The following is a 17,106-nucleotide window of genomic DNA, read 5'->3' as shown; positions in this document are numbered from 1 at the left end:
TGGTTTAGATCGGTATTTTATGCAGACCCTAATTAGATAAAAATGCACACCCAGTAAATCTATTATTAGACCCTGTCCAGAACTGACTTGTATATATATTCGTCTATTGAACTGTTTGAATGCACGTGTTTTTAGTTGTTACATGCATGTATGCAAAATTTACAAAAAACATTTGCAAGCATACAGTAATATTAAGAAAAGTTAAGTAATGCTGCTCAATATGTTGTATACATTGCATACACAAGATGTCACAGATTGAGAAAGCAGCCCAGACTTTATATAGGTCACGCAGTGAACTGCTAAACTAATGCGAACCAATATCGACGTAAATTTCTTCAAATAACGACATCTATTGATCGCTAACCGTAACATAAACGCAGGATTCAATAATATAAGGATTATAGCATGATATTATCTATAAATCAATCTCATTTGATGAGTAGATTTGTTTTTATTTGTAAATAAAACCAGATTTCCTAGTAACTTGTACCTTTGTTATGATTAACGAAGTTATTTTTACTTCAGCGGGTCATGTGATGAGCCACGTGTTCTTGCGAACCCAGTTCGGTTTACCCATGCTGCAATGCGCTACACATTCTCTCTATACAAGATGGCGGAAAAAAAGTAAGTTTAGTAGGGACATACATTTCCTCCTTATTTAATTATTGCGACCGTCTTTGCACCTTTGCTTTTACGTACTATGTTTGCTTTATGCTTTTCTCGTGTATTTGAAAAATAACGAAACACTAGAAGCTCAAATAGAAAAGACTACAAACCTGTTATTTAAAGCGAATAGAAATCACTAGCAACAGACGATATCGGGGCGCGTTTATGCATCAATACGGTCCTAAATATTTTAAACGATTTTCACCACTTCTAGGGCACGCAGAGACTTGAAATTTTGCAAAAAGAAAGAGAAGATATTTAATTATCAAAATATTATAGATTTGTTTGTAATTTCGAAAGTTTTGATACGAAATAAAACGATTTATCTTGTGTTATGAAAATGTTAAATCCTAAAGTGCGTATCATTGTTGCATATTGAATCACGTGTCCATACAACCCGCGAAGTAATAGGGGACTGGCATATCTATCTGAAAATAGATTAAGCTGTAAAAATGGAAAGACAAATGCAAGAAAACAGCTAATTTGGTAATATCAAATGAATATTTTTTGGAATCATGATACTACATTAGTATATAGACCTTCATTTGCCCTTGATTACATTATTAACATTGAAGTGGGTTTTTGTTTATTTTTCTTCTGAAAATCCTTCAAGTTTTAGCACATTAACTTGCATATATATGTAAGCTATGTTTAAATATAAAAATACTTAATAAAATAATTTATTAAAAACTTACATTTTGTCTTCCTTCATCAATTGAACATTACATGTGCATTCCATTTCTTTTAATTTCTGTTGTTTTCATTCACACATGAAATTAGCAGCCATTAAACATAATCATTGCAATATGATTGATAACCTGTGTCCTTTTGTCCTTTCTAAATGAATCTGGATATATGTGTCTTAATTATGTTTTATGTATTGTGATTGATCATGCTTCCTCTACATTAAATATGACTCTTACTCAATTTTTCATTAATTTAAAAGTGGATGGAGACTCAATATGATTTTATTATATAATAGTGAAGATTTCGTCATTGTTTTTTATGCAGATTAAATGAAGGTAACAACTTGTTATTTGAATTGAATTTATTTAATTATATTAGTGTGTTAATTCTTAGATTAACAATTTGAAGGGGGGAAACATTGAATGATATGTTTTAAGTGTAAAACTTTTTTAAATTAAAAGTTGTGTCAAACAAATAGGACATTTTTTTTAAAATGTCAGTGTAAGGTATCTTTCCTTGTTCTTAAATAAAAGATAATTTTATTTCTCACTGATATAGATCTAACAATTAATGAAAGGTAATGTAGTTATTAATAAAACATAAGATCAAATCTTTAGCTTTTCAAGAAAAGCATAAAATAAAGTTAGACCACATAGTACTTTTGCATCATTTAAATTTTGATTCTTCATTATAATGATATATATAATAATATATTATTATTCTTCGAATAAGGTTTAAACAACATCTAGAAAAACAAACTGGTTCTTGACTGTGTGTGTCCTAAGAAAGCAGCACTGGTACTTGTCTGTGTGTTTGTCCACTAAGGAAGTAGAAGTACTCCGTCCTTGTCTGTTTGTCTGTCTGAAAAGCAATGATTTTGATATCATTGAAAATTGTCTGTCATAAATGAGATTTTTAAAGATTTGATATGTACATCATTAAACTAATGAAAAAAAAAAATCAATTTATTGATGCAATTGGTGGGCATTTTATATTTAACACATTAGAGACTGAATTCAAACAATACATGAACTTGAGCAAAACATTTCTATTTTATGCAAAATTCTTTTTAAAATTTTCTCCTTTATTATTATTTTTTTTAATTAATTATACATGTTTTCAAAAATAACCTAAATAATATTTAGATTTAGTTGCTTTTTAGCATTAAGTAGCCATAATAGACTTTTGCAGGTACATTTGCCAAGGATAATTTGACTTGGAGAATATATTCTTCAAACATGTACTTGATCATATAATATACAATTTCAGTCAAGTTTTGAGCTCACCTGAGCTGAAGGTTCAAGTGAGCTTCTCTGATCGAAGAGTGTCCGGCGTCGTCATCTGCAAACTTTTTACATTTTCATCTTCTCCAGAGCCACTGGGCCAATTTCAACCAAACTTACCACAAAGCATCCTTGGGTGAAGAGGATTTAAGTTTGTTCACATGAAGGGTCATACCCTCTTTTAATGGGAGATAATTCAGAATTATAAAAATTTAATGGCATCTTATAAAATTTTTCTTCTCATAACCACAGGTCAGAAGGGATGAGACTTATGTGACAACTTCATAAAATAGTGTAGATTCAAGTTTATTCAAATCAGGATCCCTTGGGCTAGAGTGGGGCCACACTAGGCAATCAAAGTTTTGCTTAGGAATAGATAGGGAAAATATCTTTAAAAATCTTCTCAAGAAAAGCAAAGCCATTATTAGTCATATTTGATGTAGAGGCATCCTCAGGTAGTATAGATTCAAGTTTGTTCAAATTATGACCCCCCTCCCCCCCCCCCCCTAGGGGTAGGGAGGGGCCACAATAGGCAATCAAAGTTTTACATAGGTATATATAGGAAAAATCTTTAAAAATCTTCTCAAGAATAGCAAAGCCATTAACAGTCATATTTGATGTGGAAGCATCCTCAGGTAGTGTAGATTTAAGTTTGTTCAAATGGGGACCCCCGGGGCTAGGATGGGGCCACATAAGGTAATCAAAGTTTTACACAGGAATATGTAGGAAAAAATTTCGAAAAATCATCTCAAGAACAGCAAAGCCATGATTAGTCATATTTAAATGAAAGCATCTTCAGGTAACGTAGATTCAAGTTTTTTTCAAATCATGACCCACGTGGGTAGGGTGGAGCCAAAATGGAGGACCAAAGTTTTACCTAGGAATATATTGGAAAAATCTTTAAAAAATCTTCTTTTCAAGTACAGCAAAGCCATGATTGGTCATATTTATATGGAAGCATTGTCAGGTAGTGTAGTTTGAAGTTTGTTCAAATCATGCTAAAGGGGGGAGGGGGTTATATATTTAAATTTTTAAGTACTATTGAACTGGTCTTGCCAAAGTGCTCAGGTGAGCAATGTAGCCCATGGACCTTGTTAAATAATTGTAATGTATCAATATAATGTATCAAAGAATTCTAAATCATAAATCAATGATACATTGATATTGAATCTGTCAATAAACTAATTTGAAAGCTATTCAAACTTAAAAACTTTAAGAAGGGAAATTGAACCTTTTATTTGATAGATATGAGGAGAGTGGGGAAACCGAATTTTTTAGAACTTAGAAATTTGCCAAATTTGTAAGTTTCTCATTCATTCAAACTTATCTCTCAGATCTTTTTTTTGTATGAACCAGGCCAGGAGCTTCTGACACTGACCCCCCTCCCCTTCCCACAGAAATGTTTTGCATCCAGTATTTGGCATATCACATACTATAGACACATCACATACTGTATAGAAGAGTTATTTTACAATGCTTTAATTTTTAAAAAAAATCTGCATGACATGGGATATATAAAGAGGAGTCAACATTTTTAGCTAACCTCGACAAAGTCGAGATGAGCTTATGCTATACCCCCAGCATCGGTGTTGGTGTTGGCGTTAGCGTCGGCGTCCCGGTTAAAGTTTTAGGAGCAAGTCCATTCCCAAGTAACTATAAGCCCTACCTGGACCAAACTCGCATGGATGATGGATCTTAGGGATGGACACTACCACACTTGCTTCAGATGCTGGATCTGACCTAGATTTTCCAGATGAGTGACCAGGTTAAAGTTTTTGTAACTATAAGCTCTACCTTGAACAAACTTGCATTGATGATGCATCTAGGGATGGACACTACCACACTTGCTTCGGATGCTGGATTCGACCTAGATTTTCTACATGAGTGAATTTTAGCCATATTTTAACCAAATACATGGATGATGTAGCTAGGCATGGTCACTTCCAGACTTGCTTTAGATTCTGAATCTGACCTACATTTTCCAGATGAGTGACCAGGATAATTTTTTTGGAGTAGCTATATAACATTATGGCCTGTTATGATCAAACTTGCATAGATGGTGCATCTAAGGATGAAAACTTCCAGACTTACTTTGGATGTTGGAACTAACCAAAATTTTCTTGATTAGTAAACAGGATAAACTTTTTTTGAACAGGTCTATTTCCAAGTAACTATAAGTCGTACTTAAACCAAACTTGCATGGACATTGATCTTGGGATGTACACTAAATAAAAAAAAATATGTTGCCTTACTTAAAGATAACCTTCGTCGAGGTGAGCTTCGTAATCTTTGATTACCTATGTTTAAAATGTGGAAGTGGAACCAAATGAAGTAGGAGAAATTGTCCTATTATGTGTTACGTCTCAAATTGAGAAATAATCTGACTTTTTAAAGAAACTGTTCTTTCTGAAATAAAGAGAAATCCCCTTGTGATCCAAGATTAAAACGCATTATAAACTATTTTAAGTTCATGTTGAAGACCACTTTGAACTTGAGAAAAATGCCAGGGTCAAAGGTTATTCATCAAATGACCACTTGACCATGTCCCCAACATGTTTAGTTTTAAAATCAAGACATCATCTCTCTTGCTTTGGGGGGTGGGGGGTGTAATATGATAAGTATCTAAGTTTTATAAGATTAAGTATAGAACTAGGACACGGTTGTCTTTCTTTGGATGGCAGATTTTTTACTGTATTTAGCAGGTTCATATGGTCAATGGAGCTGTGAATTTCTAACACAGGTTCATATGGTCATTTGAGCTCTGAATTTCCCAACCCTAGAGATGTGAATTTCTTGGCATGCTGGTTTATACAGTTAAATTCTTCCTGTTATCAGAGTCATTGCTTATTTCAAGTTTCCTCAATGGGGAAAAAAACCCATTATGCCCTATTTAGTTTGGTGCCTTGAAAATCAAAGATGTATGGTTTAAGTCTGAAAGTGAAACAAAATCACTCATCCTGTTCATTGTTAGATGACTGGCATGATCTTAACTCAGTGTAACACTGCTGAAGTTGTAAATAGATCCATATTCATTATTCAGTAACATGTATGTTATAATTATGCCAGCACCATCACATAACCATACAGAGAAAAACCTCAGATTACTAATCCTAAATTCATAGTTCAACCCTTAAAAAAGAAAATGTCCAGCACATCAGAATTCTTATAAACACAATGTAAATATGCTGTTGAAACACTTATTTAGAATAGGGGTGGGGAGTGGGAGGGGATAAGTGATGGGAGTTTTTTATTTAGGTAAAGGCACTATGTACATGATGCATAAAAGAAGTCAGCTATCAATGCCATGGCAGTATAAACAAGTGATTTAAACTACTGAGTTTACAAATGTGTAAGTTATTAAACTGTCTCTCTACAACTTCTGGGAGGATCACTTGGAGGTTTTACAGTCACAATTTAGAACATTTTCTTTTGATGTACATGTATGTTATATATACAGTAATTAATGTAATATGTACTTGTGTACATTAATTAATCAGTTGATTTCATTTGCTTCTGGAAAATCTGCGATTTCTTCACAGATCGATCATGAAATGATTAATTAATAGATAAGTTAATGTTAGTTATTATAATGCAGCTGTAGATTTCTTTTTGGTCTTTGCTATCGATGATTATATTGCATTCATACTAAAACTAAGACGGAGTTAATACCATTCTACTACCAGAATTGCCCCTTGGTGACATTTTATCTACAATAATGGCAGACAAGAGTTAAGACTAAAGAGATTTCAGGGCACATTGCTTTACATCTGTCAGTTGGTGGGTATGTCAGTCTGTAGACGAAGTGTTGTCCACTCAATATCTTGAGAATCTTTTGTTAGACAGACATCAAACTTGGTACATTCAGGGGGGACAGTAAAACATGATTATACCAAATGCCCCTAAAATGAATTCACCCTTAAAGCGAAGTGATCTTCTTTCCCTGTAGTTTTAAAATATATAAAGTTAACGGATGTAACAAAGAAATGTATTTTACTGTAGACAACCACTGTCCAAATTGAGGTCACAAGGTCACAGGTCACAGGTCAAACTTCTCTAGACAGGAAGGTATTGTCCATTCAATATCTTGAGAACTTTGTTTGACAGACATCAAACTTGGTACTATGGTACCCTTTGAGGAATAGATTACGTACCACTGTAAATTCTCTATTCAATATATTCAGAACCCTTTGCTTGATAGGACATCATACTTATACATTGGTTCCCCCTAGGAAGTAGATGACCCCTATTGATTTTGAAGTAGAAGATCAAAGGTCAAGGGTCAAACCAGACATTAAGAATTTATTGTTTGATGAATATCTTGAGATTACCTTTCTTGGCAGACATCAAACTTCATACAATGGTTCTCTCTCTATGACCTTGTAGATTTGGAGGTCATTGAGTCAAAGGTCAAGGGTCAAACAACATAGAAAATAGACAAAGGAAGATATTGTCAGCTTAATAACTTGAGATTTATTGTTTTACATACACACTGGTAGGCATTGATACTCTCCAAGAAGCAAATCATCCCTAATGATATTGAGGTCTGTTAATAAGCAACTTTGAATTAAAAAATTTGTGAAAATGACATTTAAAAAATTTGAACCATTGCTCTCATTAGGTTTTATGCATTACTGATGACTGAATCTTGTTAATAGTGGACAGTCAGCTACACAGTGCCAGTGCTGATATATAGGTTATTATATAGCATAGACTTTAAACTTATATTTTACTTTATTCTAGAAACATCTGATTTTATCTTGATTTACAAATACCAACATATGTTTTTTAACACATAATGTTTAAACTTTTTTTGAAATACAATTATTCCATTAAATGTAATCAAGCTAAAAACAAAATTCCAAAGATTTGCAAGACAAAACATGCTTAAATGAAGTAGTGTTTAATTATCAGTCTGATAGATTTAAATTTTAAAAAGAAGGTTCAATGAAGGAAGTAAATTAAAAATGTTTGACTATAAATAGGAAAATACAAACTCTGAAATCCACTTCCTCAATGGTAGAGTATGTCTTTTTAAGCAACAGAAATATTTCATCTTTATTGCCCTGAATTTTTTTTATTGTGTTTTAGTCCTTCGGGTAAAAACAGTTTGATTGAATGTTAATGGCATCTTATAGGTACTAAATGAGTAGTGCATGCAGTAGTTTAGTGATAATTAATCTTTTGGATAGATCTAACATTTCAGGTTATATAATTTTGTTGTTGTTTGTTTTGTATTGGGGAGGGGGGGGGGGGTATTTTGCTTGCTTTATGCATTTATCTACTGGAATAAACATGTACATGTATACACAAGTTAAAGGTAGCTATTTATGTGTACAGATGAAAAATCATTAAATTCTTCTAAAGAACTACAAGGCTGAACATTGCCAAACTTCAGTGTACATTTTCTTCATGTGGTGAATAGATTCAACTTCAGATGATGGCCCAGGGGGCAGAGATGGGACCAAAAAAGGGTTTCAAAGTTTAATATATGGGAATATGTATATAAAATTAAAAAAAAAAAAGAAAAAGCATTAGGAAAGGCACAGGGCTACAATTTGTCCAAAAAGCCTGATTTATGGCCCATGAGACCATAATAGATGGTGGTGGGGTTGTCAGATTGAATGGTTTTTTTTTTTAATTGTAATATTAAAGAATTTATGAAGAATACTGTAGAGAAAACAAGGGCACAAATTATCAAATTAAAATGAAAATATTCTCATTTTTTGTAATTAATTATTTTACATATCATAAAATCACTCATTTTCATGAGGTCAAATTTTTATTGGGATGTGAGGAAAAGATGTTTGTTGTGAGGACTCTTATAGTTGAAGAAACATATGGAACTGTAGTTTGAAATTTTGTACCATTTTATGGAAGACATGAATTTTTCTGTGTCTTCTCATAAAAAAAAACCCCATCAAAAATACCCCTCCCCCTGTAAATAACTCAGTGTAAATTACTAATTTCACAGTATTTCTCATCATCATAATCACTGCCCTCTAGAAAAAATAGGAAATTTAAGGAATCAAGTTTCAAAATAAGGAGCAGATAAGACAGATGGAGAAAAAACTTGATGCATGCAAACATGTTTTCAAGTACAGTCAAACCTTGTTATCTTGATAAAACTTCGAGATATCAGAGGATTCAAGATATCAAGGGTAAAATACTTGAATAATAAATGGTTGGGACTTCCAAATCACATCGACATATCCATGGTATTTGAGATATCAGTGTTTGAGATACCAAAGTTCAACTGTATTGGCATTTTTGTTTTTAGTTTTTTGTTTTTTTAGTTTAATTCGAATGAAATATGTAATTGTCAACTCATTAAGTAAAAAAAAAAATACACTTTTCGCAAAAGAACTGATTTTTTGAGAATAAGAGAGTACATGCAATACTTTCACTTGACAGGTGAACAGAATCTAGAAAAAACATGGAGAAAACAGAATCCTTCAAAGTATGGCTCAAGCCTCTAAGAGGCATGGCTTGACCTTTCCTCTACGAGTGAAACCCCTTAATCAGTGCAGAAAATACACAGGTAATCCATTACTTCCTTACAAAGTTATAAAAGGTAAACCCTTTAATCAGTACAGAAAATATAAATGATATACTAAAATACTTTACACTAAAAAATAAAGGTAAAACGTTATCTCCCACAGAAAGTATAAAGTTGAATACCTATCTCAGTACAGAAAATATAAAGTTGAATACCTATCTCAGTACAGTGAGATATAAAGTTGAATCACTATCTCAGTTGAATACCTATCTCAGTACAGAAAATATAAAGTTGAATCACTCTCTCAGTTGAATACTTAACTCAGTACTGAAAATATAAAGTTGAATCACTATCTCAGTACAGAAAATATAAAGTTGAATGCCTACCTCAGTACAGAAAATATAAAGTTGAATCACTCTCTCAGTTGAATACTTAACTCAGTACAGAAAATATAAAGTTGAATCACTATCTCAGTTGAATACTTAACTCAGTACAGAAAATATAAAGTTGAATCACTATCTCAGTTGAATACTTAACTCAGTACAGAAAATATAAAGTTGAATGCCTATCTCAGTACAGAAAATATAAAGTTGAATCACTATCTCAGTACAGAAAATATAAAGTTGAATCACTATCTCAGTACAGTGAGATATAAAGTTGAATCACTATCTCAGTACAGAAAATATAAAGTTGAATCACTATCTCAGTTGAATACCTATCTCAGTACAGAAAATATAAAGTTGAATCACTATCTCAGTACAGAAAATATAAAGTTGAATCACTATCTCAGTTGAATACCTATCTCAGTACAGAAAATATAAAGTTGAATCACTATCTCAGTACAGAAAATATAAAGTTGAATCACTATCTCAGTACAGAAAATATAAAGTTGAATGCCTATCTCAGTACAGAAAATATAAAGTTGAATCACTATCTCAGTTGAATACTTATCTCAGTACAGAAAATATAAAGTTGAATCACTATCTCAGTACAGAAAATATAAAGTTGAATGCCTATCTCAGTACAGAAAATATAAAGTTGAATGCCTATCTCAGTACAGAAAATATAAAGTTGAATGCCTATCTCAGTACAGAAAATATAAAGTTGAATACCTATCTCAGTACAGAAAATATAAAGTTGAATACCTATCTCAGTACAGAAAATATAAAGTTGAATCACTATCTCAGTACAGAAAATATAAAGTTGAATACCTATCTCAGTACAGAAAATATAAAGTTGAATCACTATCTCAGTTGAATACTTAACTCAGTACAGAAAATATAAAGTTGAATCACTATCTCAGTACAGAAAATATAAAGTTGAATACCTATCTCAGTACAGAAAATATAAAGTTGAATCACTCTCTCAGTTGAATACTTAACTCAGTACAGAAAATATAAAGTTGAATCACTATCTCAGTTGAATACTTAACTCAGTACAGAAAATATAAAGTTAAATACCTATCTCAGTACAGAAAATATAAAGTTGAATACCTATCTCAGTACAGAAAATATAAAGTTGAATCACTCTCTCAGTTGAATACTTAACTCAGTACAGAAAATATAAAGTTGAATGCCTATCTCAGTACAGAAAATATAAAGTTGAATCACTATCTCAGTTGAATACCTATCTCAGTACAGAAAATATAAAGTTGAATCACTATCTCAGTACAGAAAATATAAAGTTGAATACCTATCTCAGTACAGTGAGATATAAAGTTGAATCACTATCTTGCTATAAAAGTTATAAAGCTGTTAAAAATAGCTCGGAAAAAAAAAACCTATACAGTTGATTCTCAGTATGATTCTGTCAGTGGCTGGGAGATAAAATAAGATTCTGTCAGTGGCTGGGGGATAAAATAATAAGATTCTGTCTTTGGCTGGGAATTTCAAGGCAAATAAACCTTCAGATTTAGGACTTTTTTTTAAAAGTAAATCAAGTACATTAATTTGTTAAGGAAAATAGAAATTTGAAAAATTGGTATACATATGAGTTTCACTCTCAGATACAGTTCCATTCAATGTTACTAGATAGTTGTTTATTTTTGTAGAGTATAGAGCCCCATAGTGATAAGTCAAGCTCAAGTAGACATGTGTAAAAAAGGATATATATAGGTTAATAACATTGAAATACCTTGCTCACTGAAATTTTGAGATTTGAATGGAAACCGTTAAGTAACATGATATTATTTTTAATTCTTTATTTCAGATTTGTGTGGGAAAAGGGTGGGTAACACTGACAGACCATTATTGTCCGTCATAAAACTGGAACCAAGTAGGAATGGTGTGCAACAAAACGGATCAAAACCGAAATCCACTACACCACAATCAACAAACCAGGAACTGCCTCACGAGCATAAAACCCACCATCTGAAATTCCATGAAAACCTTGTACACTGTGGCTCCCACAACTGTGTGAATACTGACCATCACAGAGTCTCAGTGTTTCCTAGTGTGGGTGAAGCTTTAAAAACTCTACCGAAGGAAAAGACTTGTAAAACCCTGCTGGTTTGTCTCGAAGATGTGTTCAGAACCTTACCGATTCATATAACAGCAGTGAAACTTTCACATGTGAATAAACTAATGAATCATTCACAATCAGACATTCAAAAGCAGCTCCAAGAAAATTTTGAAGAGGAACTGAAAAAGAGGCTGCAGAGGAAATCCCCAGTAGAGAAAGTTTACAAAGACTCTTCTATGGAGAAAGCCGAGGAAGGATGTGTTGATCTTTATTGTGATACCCCTGTTAAACAGAACACATCTTCAACAGGAAAGCCAAAACCCAAAGGAAAAAAGAAAGTTTTAGATGGGCAGAGTCCAAGGTCATCTCCAGGGAAACAATCGTCAAAGAAAAAACCAGACAGTGACCCAGCACTGGCCTGTGATGGCATTAATAAGTCTGAAACACAGGACATCAAACAAGGAAAAAAGAAAGGAAAAGGGTCACCTTCTAAAAAGAACACAAAGTCAATGGAGGGGGCTCTTATTGGAGACTACACAAATAGCACCCCAGAGAAACAGATAATTAAAAGAAAGAAACCCAAGGTGAAAATTGATCCTAGTACAACAGACATTGAAACCATTTCTACCTCTTATACACCATCTCCAGACTCCTGTAGCAGGAAATCTTCACTGAATCTCTCTCTGACTGGCCTGACCAGCCCAGGAGAGGGAAAAGAGTTACACATCTACACAAACCACAATGACAGTGCTAATTCTTCACATCTACAGAATTCAGGATGTTCTATCTCTTCTTCAGATAGAGAGAGTAAACCAATGGACAGTCCATCAAGTCTTTCACCTTCTAAAGAATTGGGTAGAAGAATCAGGGCCCCAAACGTAAGGTACTCTGATGATATTCTTCTCTTGCCATTAAAATCGCCAAGGCGGAGCCGGTCTCCAAAAGGGAGTGCAGAAAAAGAGGGAGCATCGGGGGTTCCAGATGAAAGTCCCACAGAACACGATTCTCCGGAGAAAGTAAAGAAATCCAGTGAATGCCAGACCTCACAGCTCTACTCTTTACTGACTAATAAAGGTCAGACAAATAAAAGTGTGATAGAAAAAACTCAAGTCATGGACAATGAACAAAAAGGGCAGCCATTATCTCTATTAGCACAGAGCTCCATGAACCCACCACTCACTAATGGTGTGGTGGATGACATGGAAACTGAATCTGTGAAGTCATCAGAAAAACCAAAAAAGAAGAGGAAGAAGAAATCTGACGGCGTTGTCTCAGAAAAATTAAAACCCAAATCTGTGGAGAAATCTGAAAAGAAGAAGGGAGAGAAAGTTCAGAAAGTCAAAAGTCCAAAGTCAGGAGCAGACAAAGTTAAAGGTCCAAAGTCAAGTGCAGAAAAAGTCAAAAGTCCTAAGTCAGGAGCAGAAAAAGTCAAAAGTCCAAAATCAGGAGCAATCAGAGCCCTACAGTTTGACGAGGGTATAGAGGAAACAGGTAACACAGAGAACAAAGAGGAAGACGCAGTAGAGAAAACTAAAGAGACAAAGAAGGGGAGGAAGGCAGGAACTCCAAAGAAACCCAGGAAAACTCCAGAAAAAGGGAAAAAAGCTTCAGCAAAATCCTCCCCGGAAGTGTTAGAATCTGTAAACGAGACGACAGGTTCTCCAACCTCAAGTAAATCCAAATCTGAGGACACAGATATTCTGAATTTTGTGGACAGCAACAGTTCTAGGTCTCTGGACTTGTTTTCATTGATAGCAAAAGTCAAAGACAATATTAATACAGATACTTTTCCTACATTTGCTGATGAAGTTCTTTTGAAGGCAGAGGAAGATGACACCAATAAGGAAGATTCAAATGAGAAAAATGAAAGTGATTCCAAACCAGACAGTGAGAAGGTGGACAACAACTCACAAAGCCTGGAAATTGTGGATGATTTCTTCTCTGCTGACTTCTTAAAAGTGTCACCAAAACATACCTCAAAGTCACCATCCAGAGAAAAAGCAAAACCAAGTATCAGTGAAGAGACCTCTACAAAACCATCTTCTGCTAAACTGGAATCCATTTTGTCAAACATCAAAATCAAGAAGAACTCTCTAGCAGATAAAGGTACCATGAAGGATTCAGCATGTGACCATCCTTCATCTGTGTCGTCAAAAACTGTAGACACCTCTGGGAAGGAGGAGAAACACGTCAAAATCAGGAATGTCGGGAGATTGGATGGAAAAGTGACGACAGAATCTACCAGTTCTTTTGATCCTAGTGTTCCACTTATGATTGACACACAGGAAAGACGTAACATTTTTGATATGATTATGACAGATTACCCATCTCCAAATAACATCAAAGGACAGAAAGAAAGCTCAGAAAAACACGAAGAAAAGGCGGAAAGTGACAAATCTAGTTCTGATGCAAAAGCCCATAGTGATATTAGAGATGTCTCTCCAAAGGCAAACGAAAATTTGTCTCTCTCATTACAGAGTGAGAAATCTGTGATCGAAAAAATTCAGGTGAAATTGGGCATTCCTTTGGAAGAGAGTCCTAATAAACAATCAGAGAGCAGCGATAAATGTGATAGTCCTAAAAAACAATCAGAAGTCATCAAAAGCCCCTCCAAGTCCACTCCGTCACTGGTGAACAGAGCATCTCCAGGCAGCAAAGAAGATAGAAGAGATCACAATAGCACCAAGGGGAGCTCAGACTATGAGGTGGTGATGGATACAGTAGACGAGCATCAAATGTTAATGGATGTAGAGTCTGACTCAAATCAATTATCTCCTCCAGATGGAAAGTCGAGCTCCTCTCGCCCTGTACCTAGGACTTCCACCCAGCGAGTCACAAAGGAACCCACGCCTCTAAGTGTTCTGAGCACTATTGAGACAGAGGTACAGGATGTCATGTCTGCCTTCACCAGTAATGTTTTGGATGAGTACCTTGACACAAAAACCAACAGAAAAGTCAAGCTCAGTCGACCCATCAAGAGGACTGACTCAGAGGAACGACTCGTGGACTCAGAGGATGAGCTTGAGGAGGTGACAGAGATGCCAGAACGATATGATGAGTTCTCTGGGATGATCGAGCAATGTGAGCCCTCATTTGATGAAGTGGATGGTGTCTTATTCACTTCCTTTGCTAATGAGGAAGCACTAAATGCACATGTGAAGGTGGAAAAAAAGACAAAAATAGGCAGGAATGAGAGCATTTTATTAGGAATGGCTAGAATGAAGAATTTGAGAGTGAAGCAGAATCAGATTAGGAATAGTGTTCACCAGAAGAAGGATGCAAGGTTAAAAGCTCTGAAGGAGCAGTATAAGATCAACCAGAGTCTGCAGGGAATGCATCTAGTACTGCTGAAGTATCAGAGAGTTTTCAAGAGAGAGCTGATTCTAGAGCTGATGGCAAAGGAACAGGAAAGTCCTGGCAGTGTCCGAGGTAAGACTCCCAAGAAGACATCAGACATCACCCAAATCAAGGGATGGAAAAACAAGTTTGGCCCTGATGGAGAAGCCCTAGAGATGAAAGCAAGTAAAGGAAAGTTACACTGGAGAACCGAGGAGAGACTTCTGAGGAACCACGATCCAGAGCAACTCAAACAGATGGGACTGGACCTGAAGAAGAAAAGGAGAAAGAATCTAGTATTCACAATCAGAAAGGGGATGTCTAAAGGTGATCCTAGCAGAATGGAGAAGGTCGACCTGACTTCACACACAGAAGAAGAGGAGGGCATGGAAGGGGGAGAGGAGAATCAGGATGGAGAGAACAGTTTTGGTCAGGAACTTGTGGAAATGGGGTATGAAATCTTAGACACTGAAAAACAAAAACTCAGGGACAAAAAGCTAAGGGAGAAATACAAGAAGTACCTAATGATGAAACTAAAGCTAAACAATGAAGATATCGATATTTTGAAGAAGCTTGGAGGACAAAGGCTAAGAAGTATGTTGAAACCAGAGAGTCCAAAAAAATTGCCCCCACCCCCACCTCCAACTCCCCCACCCACAGAGGAGGGAGACAAAGATGGAGATACAACCACAGAAGGGTCATTGGATACACCATCCAAAAAGAAAAGGAAGAGGAAGAAAAACTACTTCTGTATCATCACACTGAACAGTAGCATGGCTAATGCTGCATTGTCTGCTCTCCATCCTAAGTTTGTTGTGAAGACAAAGAAGAAACCCAAGGCTGTCAAATCCATCAAAAAGGAAGTGGTGGATCCAGAGATTGACAAGCAGAGCAAAGGTGGTGCCAAGGAGAAGGCAGAGGATAAGGCTAAAGATAGGAGGCCAGAGGAGAATGAAATCAGGGAGGAGTTTGACAAGATGTGTGATAAACCAGGTAAGAGGTGTCTAACACCAGTCTTTGTTTCTTCCTTCACTACTAACACTGACTGTCATTCTCACTGTAGAGTTTTATTTGTCATATTTGTAATGAAATATGGGATTCATTTGTAGCTGCTTTAGTTAGTTTTTCAGTGCACCTCATCTTTTCTGATGCATAAGCTGGCTTTAGATACAACAGTCATTTGATGTGTACATGAAAAAGATTTAAGGAGATGTATCTCAACTAAATGTTATAGGAATTCATATAGCATATATGTAAACTAAATTTATGAAGTCCTGCTGTGAACAAAGTTCCTGACGTACTTAAACCAACTTTCCTTTTGTCTCCTTTCGTTTGCAGTTTTTGTAGTATAATATATAAGTAGGGATTTTTCTCTCACAATTCCTTTGTCCCAAAAGGTCTCTTTTAGTTGAAGGTGAAAGAATAATAATTTGGTTCATGGCAACATTTCAAAACTATTTTTCACTGCTTGTGCAGAGGTCGCAAAGGAAAGTTTGTTTAGAGTTATAAATTTGGTACTAATGTGGCATTTATATATATATCTGCTCTTTGACTTTGTGGTGGTGTCCAAAAAATTGAAATGCACTTTGGAATTTTTTACTTGATCAGATAAAGTAAATGAAATATATTTGAAGTGTAGATTCTGGAGCAACAAAGAGAAAATTTAACTGTATTTGTGGATTTTTTTTTTTTTTTTTTTTTTTTTTTGAGTTGCTAGCATGTTCAGCTTATAATAATTGCTGCATTTAGGAGCATTCTTTCACATATAAGACTTGTACTAATTAATATAAACTTTGATTGCTGCATTATTTGCCCTTCTGATTGCAGATGAGTCTTTGGTGTTGTACAATAGCGGTATGTTCTTCTGTTGCTTACATTTCAATCAGAAACTTCACTGAACTTTAGTCACACACACTATTAGTTTGTAGTTAGTCATGCATAGTCCAGACTATATAAACTTTATTTATCAGATTTTTACAGAATAACCCTGAAATATGTCTTTTAAAATACATATTAGGATAATTTTAAGAACAAAACCATATAAATACTTTTTATAATGAGAAGAATTTTGTTTAATGATAAAAATGGAATTCTCTGGTTCCTGTCCAAAGCTACTGGTACCCTTGGTTTCCATTTCCTGTTTTATGAAGCAATCATTTCAATGTTATATAAGATGTT

General features: G+C 34.7%; 1 protein-coding gene across 1 annotated transcript in view; it reads left to right on the top strand.

Annotated features, from left to right (window-relative positions):
- The first annotated feature begins 562 nt into the window (after positions 1-562).
- Positions 563-17,106, top strand: part of LOC133174264 (uncharacterized) — a 41,004-nt gene continuing 24,460 nt past the window's right edge. The window contains exons 1-3 of the mRNA XM_061309344.1: positions 563-624; positions 9,048-9,174; positions 11,341-15,921. Of these exons, the coding sequence (XP_061165328.1) occupies positions 9,096-9,174; positions 11,341-15,921 (4,660 nt within the window). The 5' untranslated portion in view covers positions 563-624; positions 9,048-9,095. The remainder of the gene's footprint in view (positions 625-9,047; positions 9,175-11,340; positions 15,922-17,106) is intronic.

This window comes from Saccostrea echinata, unplaced genomic scaffold (assembly GCF_033153115.1).
Source record: "Saccostrea echinata isolate AGI-Se365-2 ecotype Australia unplaced genomic scaffold, CSIRO_AGI_Sech_v1 ptg000057l, whole genome shotgun sequence".
Taxonomy (NCBI): Eukaryota; Metazoa; Mollusca; class Bivalvia; order Ostreida; family Ostreidae; genus Saccostrea; species Saccostrea echinata.
The sequence above is the reverse complement of the archived record's forward strand: the minus strand, read 5'-3'. Positions and strand labels throughout refer to the sequence as shown.